Genomic DNA, 14490 nt, shown 5'->3' with positions numbered 1-14490 from the left:
CATATTGTATGGTAGCAAATTATAACAAAACAACAGCTCCCTGCACCCAGAGGTACCATGCACACAGAGGAAAGGCACAGTATATACCGAATAAGAGTCTGGTGCACAAATACACTACACTCAATTTGGTGTGGTAAAGGCGCAGACTAGCTGTAACCAAATAAGTAACGTGAGGTATAGATGAGGAGCACCACCAGGGTTGAGCCAATTTTTTTTTTGGTAAACTGATATAGATTTTGTCTCCCCTTCGTGGACCTCCATCTCAGCTCACTCAATCCATCACACCCTCTCACAGTCCAGCATTTCTCATCACAGCCCCTCACGGCACCCCACACCACAGTCCCTCTCATTACAGCTCCTCACAGCACCCCTCATCACAGGCCCCTCCATCACACTTACCTGCCAGCTCCTGTCCGAAAAGCAGCAACAGAGGACTGGCGGTGAGGGACTGGTCTGGCAGCGATGGTGCCCTCCTGAGCTCTGCATCGCACCTGCGAGGCAGCTGTGTCAGTTACACAGCCTGCTTTCTAATTTGTAGGTCGCTGGTGCGACCGAGCTAGGGCGCCCTCCTCGGCCACGTAACGAGCGTATATGTAAAACCGGCCCAGAGCACCGTTCTCATGCTACCAAACCATCTAAGATGGAGCTGAGAAGATGGCCGCCCACCATTTGGGTGAAAGAGAGGACCTTGGTGGGCTCAGTGTGTAAGGTAGCGCGACAAGGGGAGTAGAGTACGGATATAAGTCTCCTCTGTCCAGGTCAACCACCGGGAACATCTGCGGCATCCATTTTTTTTTTTTTATATAGAGTTCCTGGTGGTCCAGTGAAGAATCGGAGGAACAAGCCATCACAGGGCCTCACACTTCAAGTGGCCTCCTTCTCCGAGGGAAGGGGGGACTCAGCATCTGTGGGAAGCCCCTTACCTGTATCCCATGCTCTGGACCGCAGCTGCAGCTCCCTGTGTGCTCTGGAGACAGCCTGGCCTAAGCTACTATCAGTTGCGACAAAGCTCTGGCCACCGGAGCAGGTATCCTGGATTGGGGCGGCTGATTGGAGCGCTGCATGTGCAATCTCTCCGCAGTCCATCCGGTAAAATAAGAAAACAAAAAATAATAAAACTGTAAAATTGGAAAGAAAATTCAGCTGCACAGGCTGCTGAGAAAAATATGCCTAGCACGTTCGGGTACTAACAAAACACTGGCTGCCTGGGTCAAAGGATGGGGTATGGGAAAGGAGGAACCTGTGTTGTCAGAACTTCTTAGTGCCCAGTCTCCTCCAGGACCAGCTATACCCCAGTATTCTCCATTGTCCCCAATGAATGAAAGAGAAATCAAGATTTAAGGAGGACAAAATCAATGGGGTTACGTAACGAGTCGCAGATTTTTACAGCGGGATTAAAAGCAGTGATTTTATTAAAGGCCAAACATGCTGGATTTTGCATTTAATGAAAATTGCAGCTCATTAAATAACCCTCACGTGTCTATATTCCCTCCATTGAACCAAGAAGCTCTTGTAGCTTGCATTGAATAAGTACACGGTTAAGCTTTATCCTCTTATATGCAACTTCTGTTTTTGAGCCTAGGTCTAATAGCCAATTAATCCACAATCTACCAATTCTTGAATAGACTAACTTTGAACTCTAAAAATAGGCAACGCGAATCTGGAGAAGGAGACTGCAGTTTTCACATATAACATACTTATCTGTCTGCACAGTGGGCCTGATTCAGACCCGGTCGCAAGTGCTGAGCGCTCGCAACCGGGTCGATGGTGGCCCAGAGCGCATGCGCACGACAGAGCCAGCTCCGTCGTGCGCATGCGCGAGACCCGGATAGCGACGGGCAATCAGTCGCTCTGGGCCTCGTACCAAAGGGGGTGTGCTATCGATGTTAGTGACAGCACGCCCCCTTTGGTGGGCGGGCCGGGGGAGTGGCTGCCCAAACGGAGGCGTTCCCATCACGAGTGAAGTCAGTGGGAGAGATTTCGGCTCCGTTAGAGCCGAAATCTCTCTGGGGCTTGCAGCAACGAGACCCTACCACAAGGGTCTCGTCGCAAGCCCGATGGTCTTGACCATCGCGACCATCTACCTGGCCGCTCGCTCTAGCTGTGGGTGGTCACCCACAGCTATGCGAGCGGCCAGGAGGCAGTTCTAAAAAAAAATAGCCCGGCCCTGATTCAGAGCGAGCGTTCTGTCAGAGCGAGCGGTTCTGAATCAGGGCCAGTGCTCACACAAAGGGTGTGCACTTCTAACGATCTGAAGAGAGATCTGCAGCCTTTAGCATAAGTACTGCCCAAATAGTCAATGTTTACGTTTTAATGCCTATAAGGTTGGTGTTGTACTCCTTGGCACCTGCACTGTGACACCATTGAAGTACTGATAGATTTAAAGCCTACCTTAATGATTGCAGCTGCCGCTCGAAAGCTCATGTGTGCAACACTTTCCCTCTTGCGTCGTGGAAATCGGCAGTACCCTGAACGCACACTGGTAAAGGAGGTCAGTGACATGACTCCTGGAGTCACTGGAGCCATACCCACATGAGGAGTCCTCGGCCGGTCAACTTCATCAGGATGCCGAAATGCTCTTCCCCGTGCCAATGGATCCACAATCTAGAAAATACACAAAGAATAATGGAAAGGCAGTGCAACATAACTCAAAGATTTTTTTGTGGAACTATTTCTTTATATTTATTCTTAAAAAGACAACCGAACCGTTGACCATTTCAAACTCTTATTGCTCTCATTGGTTGATCAGAATTGTTTTGGATGGTAGTGGGCAACAGATCAGGACAGCTATTTTTAGTAGTGCTTCATTTGGGCCAGGACAGTTGATAGTTGTTATAGTCTTTTCCAGTCGGTAGTGTTTCTCTTGTAGGTTTAGGATTAGCCACTGGATTGAATGTGAAATGGTACATCTGGTTGTCCAGAAGCCATTTGCCCATCGAATCATTGCTTCTGTACCAATGAGAACACCACTATAACTAAATGCCATTGCTGTTTGCTACTGTTTTTTTGTTTTAAGTGTAACTACTTATATTTAGTACATTCACCCAATCTGAAAGTGGAGTGAACCAATGCTGACAGAATGAACAGACCTTGGGCAGACGGCAGGTGGCAGGGGACTCTGTGGTCTGGAAGGAGGGAGTCTCTTGGCTTGGGAGCTCCATGTCCTTCTGGTACTGGGGTTTAAGTTTTCCATAACGGAGGCTGCAGTGATGAAGACTTTTGCGCTGCCAATGTTGTCTCTTCCCCTCCCAGTCATTGCTCACTCCGAACCACTGGGCTGTACCCCTGTGAAAAGAAAACCATATATTTTATAGGAGGTCACAACTGTGCCAAAGAGATTTATTTTTTTACAGTTTCAAAATAAATTAGACAAATGTCCTAGTCACCTTACTTATGCCCAGATGTATTAAATTGAAAAATTATAGAAAAACCTCTAAGATGAAACTTCATTGAAAGTTGTTCCTTTGTTTTAAATTTTTCCATAAACTATAAAAACTTTACATTAGCAATACAGATGTGTCCACATACAGCTTACATCTCTGCGCTACAAGTCGCATTAAACATAATGTGAGCACTGTGCGACTAACGCTGAGCATTTTTTTGGTGCGAATTTCTACCCTTCACATGTCTTACTCAAAGTGATGCGAATAGAATGCACAAGCAGCTTCTGGTGATTAAAATGCGGCATGCCTATGTTCTGTGTACGACTGCGGGTGTATCTGCAAGCAAAATGCTACGTACAGTGTCAGCGGCTGTGTGATACTGTAACATAGCATTTCACATATAAATTGAAACACCTTAGGCAGGTTAATGTTCTTCTTGACTGAAGGATTTTGATTTACTCCATGAATTCTGGGGATATGGTGATCAGACAAGAAATTCACTAAAAAAAAACAAAAAAAACCCACTTGATTGATACTGACTGCAGCTATGCTTCGATTCATCGAAGAAAAAAAAGAAAAGAAAAAGAGAATGTATTCCTGTTACCAGAGGTTAGGCTGGAAGCATCGCGCACAGATGGAAGCACCGGATCCACCTCACACCTTTATTTTAAGTGGCCTGATCACTACACAAAGTCAAAAGCTCTAGATTAGCTGCTGGGTTCAGTTGTAGTATTCTACTGCTAATTTTTTTAAGAATACTCTCATATTCCCCATTTTACAGTTTGCTCATTTTGGTTCACTCTTACGATACATGGTCAAAGTCTAATTTTATTTTTCTATACGTTTTCCTATAGAACCAAGAAATAAGGCACAAAACTGGATGAGAGAGATAATTTATAATAAACAGTAGATTGGAAACATTATCTATTGCCTTTATGAACCTCACTATAGCTTGTTACCCATCATTCTTGTATCTAACAGTCAGTCCAAGTTTCTGTATGTGACTAAATACGCTTTACTCCATTATTTAGATATACTTTTTGGCACCAACTTACAGGCGGGCAGTTCCGGTCATGCAGCTTTTGAAAAAAAAATACTAACAATATATTTGTATACATTAGGGTGCATTCTACGCAATTCTAGATTATCAAATATAAAACAGCAACGCGTAAGGTACACAAATATACAGGTAAGGGGTCTTACTCTCTTTTCTTAATTTGATTTTCTGAATGTAACAAGTAATTACTGCTGCTCAAAAAAAAGTTCATACAGACATAATCACTGGGCAACTCCTGCAGTCACTATTAGGAGCTCTACTACAAAGGTTAATGAAAAGAGAAATACTAAGGACAGTGTAGGGAGAAATATGTTGGAACACAAAGCAGAGAAAACTGGGAGGGGACATTAGGCTTAAAAAGTGAATCTCACCTAGACAGATTGTATAGTCTTTAAGCATAGAACATATATCTTTGCCCTCATTTCTTAGACAAATCCAGTGTTACTTTTTACACCTAATTTGGAGCTGGAAAGCTAAACAGAGTTTCTGTTCTCTGATAGAAGACTTTGCATCATATGGAAAATCAGGTGCCACAGACCCCAAAACCTAAGTACTAGATACCATTTCTATTCTTAGCCTAGGATCTATATTTTATATGTATTGCTTTTGGAGATCGACATGTTGGATTACTCGGCCAGTGTCGTAACAAGGGGGGAGTCGAGCAGGGCTTGTGCCCTGGGCGCAACGGATCGGCGGCTCGTGGGGCGTCGCGGTCCAGGACACTGGTCAGTTTAGTGCTGACCGGACGGAGTTCGGTCAGCACTACATAGTAACAAACACACAGCCGGCAGCTGTGTGTTTGTTTGAATTAGCAGCCAATGAGGGTCAGACAGACTTCATTGACTGTTGCGCCCACTGCTGGAGCTAGAGCTCACTCATGAGGTCCATCTTCCGGCTCCCACAGTCATGATGTCTCTCCCATAATGCAGAGCAGGCCAACCCGGGAGGATGCAGGAGCGGACGGCGGCGGAAGCAGGAGCCGGGATTCAGGCAAGTGTTTTTTTTTTTTTTGCATGTGTAACTTTGTCTGCACCACTGGGGCACTGCATTGGAGGGGGGGGGGGGGGGGAAGACGACGACGACGGACAGACGGACTACTACTATGGGCACTGCATAGGGGGAGACCACTACTGGGGGGGAGACCACACTGGGGGAACTGCAAAGGGTGGACTAGTACTGGGGACACTATATAATGAGCCTACTACCGGGGGCACTGCACAGGGGAGATCACTACTGGGGGTCTGCATAAGGGGTACCACTACTGGGGGCCTGCCTAAGAGGGACCAGACTGGGGGCATTGCATACTGGGGATAGTGAATAAGGGGGACCATTACTGGGGGTACTGTATAAGCACTACAGCATGAAGGTGCATATGGAATGGAAAGGAATGTTCCCAGAGTGACGAGAAAGGGGTGTGTGTCATGTTGACAAGACCCATTTTTCAGTGGCCACGCGCACATAGGAGGGGGGGGGGCCTCCATTTTTCAATTTGCCCTGGGCTCCAAATACCCTAGTTACACTACTGACCCCGGCGTCAGAAGATCGGGGAATTGCGGCAATCAGATGTATGGGGCCCTTTAGTCCTTCGGACAAGCTCCTAACTTTTATGAAAGGCAATTTCTAGTTTAAAGGTCTTGGGACTGGTTCCTTACTTTTTTATGCTCTGTGACAGTGAGGTCTGTCTTCTGAAGGCAGGCCTAGGAGTTGTGGCGAAATCTTCTGTCCTCTGTGGCTCCTGCAGGCTAACACTTTTCTGGTACAAAGGTTTGGGGAGAGGCTGTAGGTAAAAACATAACAGAATATAATATAGAACATAATACAATATATTTACAGTGTGCTATACAATTATTGCCCTTGTACCCGAAGTTGCGTGGGGTCCCGCTCTCCTTCAGTTGGTGGGATGGTGATGGAAAGGTTAGGCGGTTTCCGACTTTGCAAACGTGAATTGCTTCCATTTTTTTTACTGGACTCCATGCCTGGACAAAGAAGAGACTAAAAATCACTACTGCCGGTGTCATACAACACATAAAAAGTAATACAACATTGGCGTGACTAAACTAAGTTACAGTTGCTGACCACCACACAAGCCTTAGATTACATTTCCATCATCTTTACAATTCTGTATGAATTAAAAGTAGTAAGTAAATAAATCGAAACAAGACCACTGAAATCACTGACCATCACAAACTGGGCAAGAGGGTCCACTCAGATTGTCTATGCATGCTTCAGTCAGGCTTTCATACCCAACACTCCACGGAGACCGCACTCACTAAAAGGGTTATGAATGGATAACTGCTAAACCTAAAGACTGCCATCCATATAGAATTCTAGACAACTCTTCGATTCTGGTGGCCATTCACATCTACAAACACTGCCATTCTTAAGCTGGGTACACATTAGACGAACTGTGTACCTAGCTGACCCATGATGCGATGGACGACAAATCCTGCAATCCGTGCCCACCGCACAAACTTGTGAAAGACCGCACAATAGGTCGTTCACCAGCCACATCCAAATGCATGGAGCCGTCCATCACATTGACAGATTGAGCAGCACGTACAGCAGATCTGTCGATGCGCTGAATGGCCCTGCGGGAACGCACATTTGCCGATGTCGACGATATGTCGGCCTGACCCGCTGGATCGGGCGGTATTTAGTCTAATGCAGTTGTTCTCAAACTCAGTCCTCAGGACTCCACACAGGTCACGTTTTCCAAGTCTCCTGGCAGGAGCAACGGATATAGTTACTCGCTGACACATTTTAACAAATCCACAGGTGGAGCCAATTATTTTCCTGCGATTCTGTGAGAACTGGAAAACATGTACTGTTTGGGGTTCGGAGGATCGAGTTTAAGAACCTGTGGTCTAATGTATACCCACCTTAAGGCTTCAGGACACTTATTTCCAGGCTCTCATCAAGCTGCTGTTTAAAATGTTAGTTTCTCTGAATGAACCTTCTTCTTTCAGTTGAAAAACTACAAGTGTGTTTCCGTTAGCCTGTATGCCCACTGGTGTTTGGAAAAATGGCAGAGACCCCTCACATTACATTTAATTACATGTGAGTAAAAAGTGCTGGCAGGTTCCAAAAAAAAAAAAAAAAAGACAGTAAAAGTAAGAATTTTAACAGCAGTGGGTAAGGGGCCTAAAGATGTGTTGAAGAAAATGATTATAATACTGGCTGGCGCTCGTGCACGGTTTGATGATGTACTGGCTGCTGCCTGACCACTACAATAAGAAAGCAGTATGTGATATGTTGAGTTGAGTGAAGTCCAGATCTAACACAGGAACAACCAGCTAAATGCTGTCATCACATTGTTGTCTGTGCTGATAGTCACAATCAGATGACTGCATTCTCAGTGACCGCACACTGCCAGGAACAGAACAGCTTTCTTCTTCACAAAACAACAATACAAACAAAGCAAAAACCTTAAAGTATAAAGGCATCACTAAGGTTACACACACACTAATATAAATATATATATATATATATATATATATATTTATTACTCACAAATATATACACATATGTACATATATATCTATATAATAAGCGAGAAAGCATGTCAGTCTATCAATCCTTTATGCACGCCCACAGTTTTTGACCTAGCTCCACCAAATTTGGCATGGTGGTGTAGTTTGACCAGGATTAAGTTTCTGCCTAGGTTTGTACTTTGTCAGAGCCACACACTGCCACACAATCCCTAAAAATGGGGAAACTTAAATTACACAGGTCCCAGGGCTGGCTCTAGTGGAAATGGGCAGTCTGCCAAAAACCTGTGTGAAAGCTACAAAAGTATCCTTTAAACCTCACAGCCTGAGCAAGTGTCAAACTTTGTGGATTTTATATGAACTTGCATGAGTCAGTTAAGCTAGGTACACACCTATACAAATGTCGGAGGATCGCATCTTCTGTGCAGTTTAATTTTCATCTGATTTGACAGGGCCTGGTTGGACCGAAAGTGCTGTGTGTATGCACAGTCGACCGTTCTTATGATTGTAAACCAAATAAGGGGCCTCCTCTCTGGGCGTGCATAATTAAACTCCATTCAGGAAGCATTCTGTGGGTCACGCTTCTCTTCATGTAAATATCCGCCTTTTTTTGTTTAGTCTGCACTGCTGCATACATCCTTTTACCTTTGCCCCACCACCTATACTGCAAGGCTTGGCTTGCTGGTGTGTGTCGTTCCACAACTTGATGGGCTGTGTAGTAATGCAATGCATAATGGACACAAGCATACATATATATTAGTCAGCCCTCTGTGTTTGTATGCAAGTGCGTAACTAGAACTTTGTGGGCCGTATTAAAATACAAATTCGCAAATGCTTTCTGTCAACGCAATGGTTTGAATCTCGGACGCTTTTAAGGGAGGATCCGATAGAATTAGTTGAATAAACCCAAAATGTGGTAAATAAAGAGGTTCCCGCATGCGCGTATCCGATGAACTGTTTTGTAATTGACATGTGAATATTGTACAAACGCTTTAACAAGTTGGAAAATATGAATATGAAATGTACAATAGAAATGGTTAAGATTTAAAAAAAAAAATTAATGAATATGTACCGATATTAGTCTATGTTTCAAATAAAGTAAAAAAAAATAAATCTATGGGCCACATAAGATCTTAGAAGGGCCCCCACAGAGGTGAAAAAACACATACATTTGCCCCCACAAACGTGCCCATTCATGTTATGCCACACAGTAGTACCCATTATACATATGCCATGCAGTAGTAGTGCCCCTTCACATTATGCAACACAGTAATACAGTTTACACATTATGCCCCCCCAGCAACTCACCTCCCCGTGTCCCTCCAGCAGCCTGTGTGTGCCATCAGCAGGTGTGGCTTAGGGGCCAAGCCGCCATCTAATTACAGCTGGCACACTGGCAGGCAGCAAAAGACATGGACAGACAGTACCTGCATTATTTGAATCTGGCGCAGATCACGAGCCAATCAGAGCTCGTGGACCGGCAGCCAATGAGGAGCGCCACTGCTGATTGGCTGCCAGTCCACAAGCTCATATTTCCTCACGTTGTCTCTCCATGTCTGCCTGCCGGTGCGCCAGCTGTAATCGGCTGGCACCAAATCAACACCGCTGCCACCCAGGTTACCCTCGGTAACCTTGACTGGATCGGCCCACTTTGTATGCGTCACTGAGTGCAAGGGGAGCGGTGGGCCACAGAAGCAGCTCAGCCGCACCCCTTGCGCCCACGGTGGTTACGCCATGGTTTGCATGTATGCTAGCAAACAGTGGGGTCCTTTTCAGGATCAATGGAATGGGGTTACAGGCGAGGACAATGTAAACTAATAAATGCTGCAGGTATACTTCAGGGTCCAGTCTTCAACCTGGGCAATGCCGGGTATCCTAGCTGTACATACATATACACTCCTGTATCTATATCTTTCTGTACAATGTATCTCTCTCCATAGACTAGTAATAATGTGACTCCTAGCCAATAATAAGGTTTAGTGCTGAAATAGTCAACATAGAAACAGTAATTATATTTTCATAGTGAAGTGTAATATAACACACATACACAAATTAATTTATTTGCTTTGGACGGGTGCATGAAAAATAGCAGCGTTAATGAACCTCTGCTGCCATCTGCTGGCCACATTAAGTGGTGTAACTGTAAATAAACACATTTTTAGATAAATAAACATAAGCAAAATGTGTGAGATTAGGCAAATATACAACCAACTTCAATGGTAATACCACATATGGGATCTTTTCAATTATGAGTTTTGGATGTTAGAACGTGGCTTTTTCATACTGAACTAACCACATTGCCATTTCTAATTCATTGTCTTTCACAAAACAGGTCAAAACGCTTATACCCTTGTGAAAGGTTACCATGCTAAATTACCATACTATTATGGAACTAAAGTAATTAGGTTATTTGCCAATATAATAAAGACTTGAGAACATGCTGCAGAGTTAAACCATGTCCAAAGGCTATATACAGATGTGTCTTTGCTCATCTAGCCTCAATATGTCATGCAGAGCAATATTCCTGGCGTGAGTAAGCAGCCAGGTCGCGTGCTACTCTGCTAGCGTCTTGTTGCCGAACATGCCTCTAATTTGTAATGTGATGCGACTAGGATGCACCAGGAGACTCTGCTGATTCATTTGATAAGTGACACTTGTATATCTGTGTGGTACTGGAAAAACGGAACTTGGGTGTGTAAAAAAGCTGTGCCTGTTGCATTGAAGCACTTCGCATGCTGATTGAGAAACTCCGTCACACACAGATATACAAGTGTAGCTTCTCAAATTAATCAGTAGTGTCCCCCCGGCGCTAGATGCATTTTTGGCAAAAAAACAAAAACAGGGCCCCTGACATTAACAGAGTCTTACAGGACCTGGCACGCCATGAGAGACCATTTGGCGCGACTGCAGCAAAGAAGAGGGAGGACACATCTGTACCACTAGGGTCTTCGGTCTAGTTTTCAGAAGCGTTTTCCAAGGAAGCCCTGCCTGTATCCTTCTTCTAGAGACTTTGCATTCCACAAGCAGGCAAACACAGTAAGAGCAATTTTCTTTGTCCATATTACAAAGTGCCTCATCAGATTAGATCTAGTTTAATTTTCTATCCAGTTGTTCTTTATACTGAGTCCACAGTGTAAAGAAACCAAAGCATTCCATAGTCAGCTTAAACTTCCTCAGGGATAAGTTTACCTGGCTAGATGAAATTTGCCAGTGCTACCTACCTTATAAGAACATACACTCTGCTGGATACCTTATAAGTGGTCCTTTTGGACTAGGAAGATCTTTCTGGCCAAATTAACTCTTCTCTTTTGGGTCTTCGATAAGCTTACATTTTATTTTGTCCATGTAAGGCAATGATTCCCAACCTCGCTCCCCAAAGACACTAACAGTCCTGGTTTTAGTGATATCCATTCTTGAGCAGAGATGGGTAAATCAAAATAACTGAAATACCAATTAAATTACCTGTGCACAAGTACGGCTATCCTTAATACCTGGACTTTTAGTGTGCCTTGAGGACCATGATTGGGAACCCCTAATGTAAGGACACATTACTGTATTAATTAATGGTCATCATGGTAGGCTGGGTACACATTAGAAGATGTATATCAGAGGTATCCAACTCTGGTCCTCGAGAGCTACCAACAGTGCATGTTTTCCAGGTCTCCTCACAGAATCACAAGTGAAATAATGAACTCCACCTGTGGATCTTTTCAAACGTGTCAATGAGTAATAACTACACCTGTGCACATGCTTGGTGACCTGGAAAACGTGAACTGTTGGTGGCTCTCGAGGGCAGAGGTTGGCTACCCCTGATGTATATTGTCCGATGTATCGTTTTGAGGTGGATCAGAACGATATATCGGGCACATTGTCTGTGAACCAGTGATCGTGATCTCCCATGGGTCGCAAGCGGCCAATCACACGATATCTTATGCGGGGCTGTGCAGTGCAATGAAGGACGTAAAGAGGTATCATTCTGTTGTTCATAACATGGGGTAATGTGTACCAGCAATCTTGCATGGTCCAGGGCAAGTGAATCGCCCCGACCATCTGCAAGATAGCGGAGTCGTTTAATGTGTACCTGGCCTGGAAGCGGTATGATTTACCGCCGAACCACTGCCAGGCGGTTGGAATCCCGACACCAGGAGGCCTGCAGGAGGAATAAATCCAGATAGTCGAAGTATTAGCTAACCTATTTCTAACCCCCTAACCCTCCTTTAGGGTGCCTAACCCCCCTCTAAGTGCCTAAACCTAAGCCCCCCCCCCCTTCCCCGCCGCCTAAACCTAAGTCCCCCCCGGGAGTGCCTAACCCTAACCCTCCCTCCCCCTAGCCTAACCCTAACCTCCCGGGGATGTCTAACCCTAACCTCCGTGGGGGGGGCCTAACCCTAAGTCCCCCCCGGGAGCCCTAAACCTAAACCCCCGCGGCTGTCCGCAGCGGCGGCTGGCATCACTTTGATCAGGATGCCGGGCGCCGGTCTCCTGGCGTCGGTAAAATGACAGGCGTCTAGATTTAGACGTCTGTCATTTAACCCTCGCCAGGATAAAGCAGTCGGGAAGCCGGCTGTCGGGATTAGGTCAGCCGGCTTCGCGACTGCATACCCCTGGCCTTACACTGTTGCACTTTACTTCCAATTCTTTGGAGGTACATGTTATATGCTAATGCCATCTGCAAGTATGGTACAAAGCTGTTAATTGAATTATAAAAGCCAATTGAAGCCTAATGATGGTACTGAGAACAGCTGTTCTATTCAAAGTTTATTATATTTAGAACCAAGTTGTTTCTAATTACCTAGAATATATACTATTTATAATGCACTAGGAGTAGCACCCCTTGTTTTTATTTCACAGATTCTAGACACAGTGAACAGGTGTAACATACAGATGTGCCCTCATACACTGTGGCTTCATTTGCACTAAACAGATTCTCTCAGCGTGCCAGGTCCTGGGAAAATCGACCGAGCGTCTTTCTCACTCAAAATGTGCACCTTATTTGCAGAAATAAAATAACTGGAAGAGAAGACTACTCTGTAGATTACACTGATCAATTTGATACGCAACATCTGAAAATCTGTGGGCGAATGAGTCTGGGCCGTAGCTACTGTGGACCCAGCAAGCTGCGTCCTGGCGGAGTCTCTATCACAGGAACCACCAAAACGGAGCAGCACCAGTAAACCTGTCTGGGCGTGCCCTTGCAGGAGAGGATTTATACACGGATGTCCTTTATAGAGACAGCTTATGCAGGTCATACACTAGTACAATTTCGGACAGACTGCTCGATTTTCAACGAGTCGTAATATGAATCATGTAGAAATAGTGTATGTTTTAAGTAGGATACGAACCGATGCGAACTCCCGCAGCTCCTAAGACAAATCGAATGATCAGATGTGCAGCCCATATGATCAGTCGTATTCGTACGCTGATTGTGCCGGGGTTTTCACCATGCGATCCATCGTGCGTCCGACCGTTTTTGAAGAATGATGATCAGTTTTTCAGCAGGCACACGATCGATCGTAACACGAGATCGTATGTACATCGTGTGTCCAAAGTGCGTTCGGGATTGCCAGGGAGCTGCCGGGGGGTTCAAGGGAAATCGTAAGATGAATCTATTCTTATGCTGGTCATATAATGCTAGCCATACACTAGTACGACTAGCATAAGATAAGATTCATCTTACAATCTCCCTTGAACTCTCCGGCAGCTCTCTGGCAGTCCCGAACGCAATTTGGACACACGATCGTGTGCCTGCTGAAAAACTGATCATCATTCTTCAAAATGTCATACGAATACGACGGATCATATGGGCTGCACATCTGATCATACGATACGTTTTAGGAGCTGCGGGAGCGTGCATCGGAACGTATCCTACTATACACAATTTCTACACGATTCATCTTACGCTAAGTATATGAGGACACATCTGTACAAGAGGACAACTAGAAAAATAAATTATATATAATCAGGTGCTTTTTTTGTACACATACAATATTTAATTTATGCCAACGTCTGATGTAGATTTGAGGCTGATAAAAGTGCACTGAAAATGATAAACCTATTTGTTGCGCATGTCAGATTTATATTTTATACTTTTTTGGCATATAGGATAACTATACATTTACTTTTAATAGTACACAAGAATCATATAGAGACCATTATATTTGCTGTGTAAGGGGTGAAGTTACCACTCCAGCTGTCTTCTCAGCATCTTTCACTAACATCTTCAATTACACGCCTAGTGGGTGAGTAAGTGCCGCTATAGGGAAGTGTACAAAAATACACGAGTCCTGGGCAAGATTGGCCCATTAGGGGTCAATTCATAGGCGAGTTGTCATTGTAATGGTGTGGAAATTCCACCAACAGCACCTAAACTCACCCCCCTTGTTGCCCAATTTCACCCAGGACTTGTGGATTTTTTTATGCAGCTTTAGGAGTCTGAACAACAATCCACAAGTCTGGAGGTACCGCAAGTGTGACATATAGCTAGATGTACTTACACAGTGAGGGAATTAGTGTCTAAATGAATCGACCCCTTTGTGTTGTGATTTCAGGTCAGAGGCTTTAA

At 44.7% G+C, this 14490-nt stretch overlaps 1 protein-coding gene across 6 annotated transcripts in view; it reads right to left on the bottom strand.

Moving 5' to 3' along the window:
* RHBDF2 (rhomboid 5 homolog 2) overlaps positions 1 to 14490 on the bottom strand; it is a 94035-nt gene that overhangs the window by 35419 nt on the left and 44126 nt on the right. For all 6 annotated transcript variants that reach the window (XR_015879429.1, XM_088480540.1, XM_088480541.1 and 3 more), the window contains 4 exons: positions 6301 to 6416; positions 6093 to 6217; positions 3090 to 3285; positions 2392 to 2604 (listed from right to left, as the gene is read on the bottom strand). Coding sequence is in view for 5 of the 6 variants with exons in the window: in XM_088480540.1 (XP_088336666.1) it covers positions 2392 to 2604; positions 3090 to 3285; positions 6093 to 6217; positions 6301 to 6414 (648 nt within the window). In the remaining variant the exon portion in view is untranslated. The remainder of the gene's footprint in view (positions 1 to 2391; positions 2605 to 3089; positions 3286 to 6092; positions 6218 to 6300; positions 6417 to 14490) is intronic.

Source organism: Taudactylus pleione, unplaced genomic scaffold (genome assembly GCF_031769625.1).
Source record: "Taudactylus pleione unplaced genomic scaffold, aTauple2 ptg000256l, whole genome shotgun sequence".
Taxonomy (NCBI): domain Eukaryota; kingdom Metazoa; phylum Chordata; class Amphibia; order Anura; family Myobatrachidae; genus Taudactylus; species Taudactylus pleione.
Note: the sequence above shows the minus strand (reverse complement) of the source record. Positions and strands in the feature narration are given on the sequence as shown.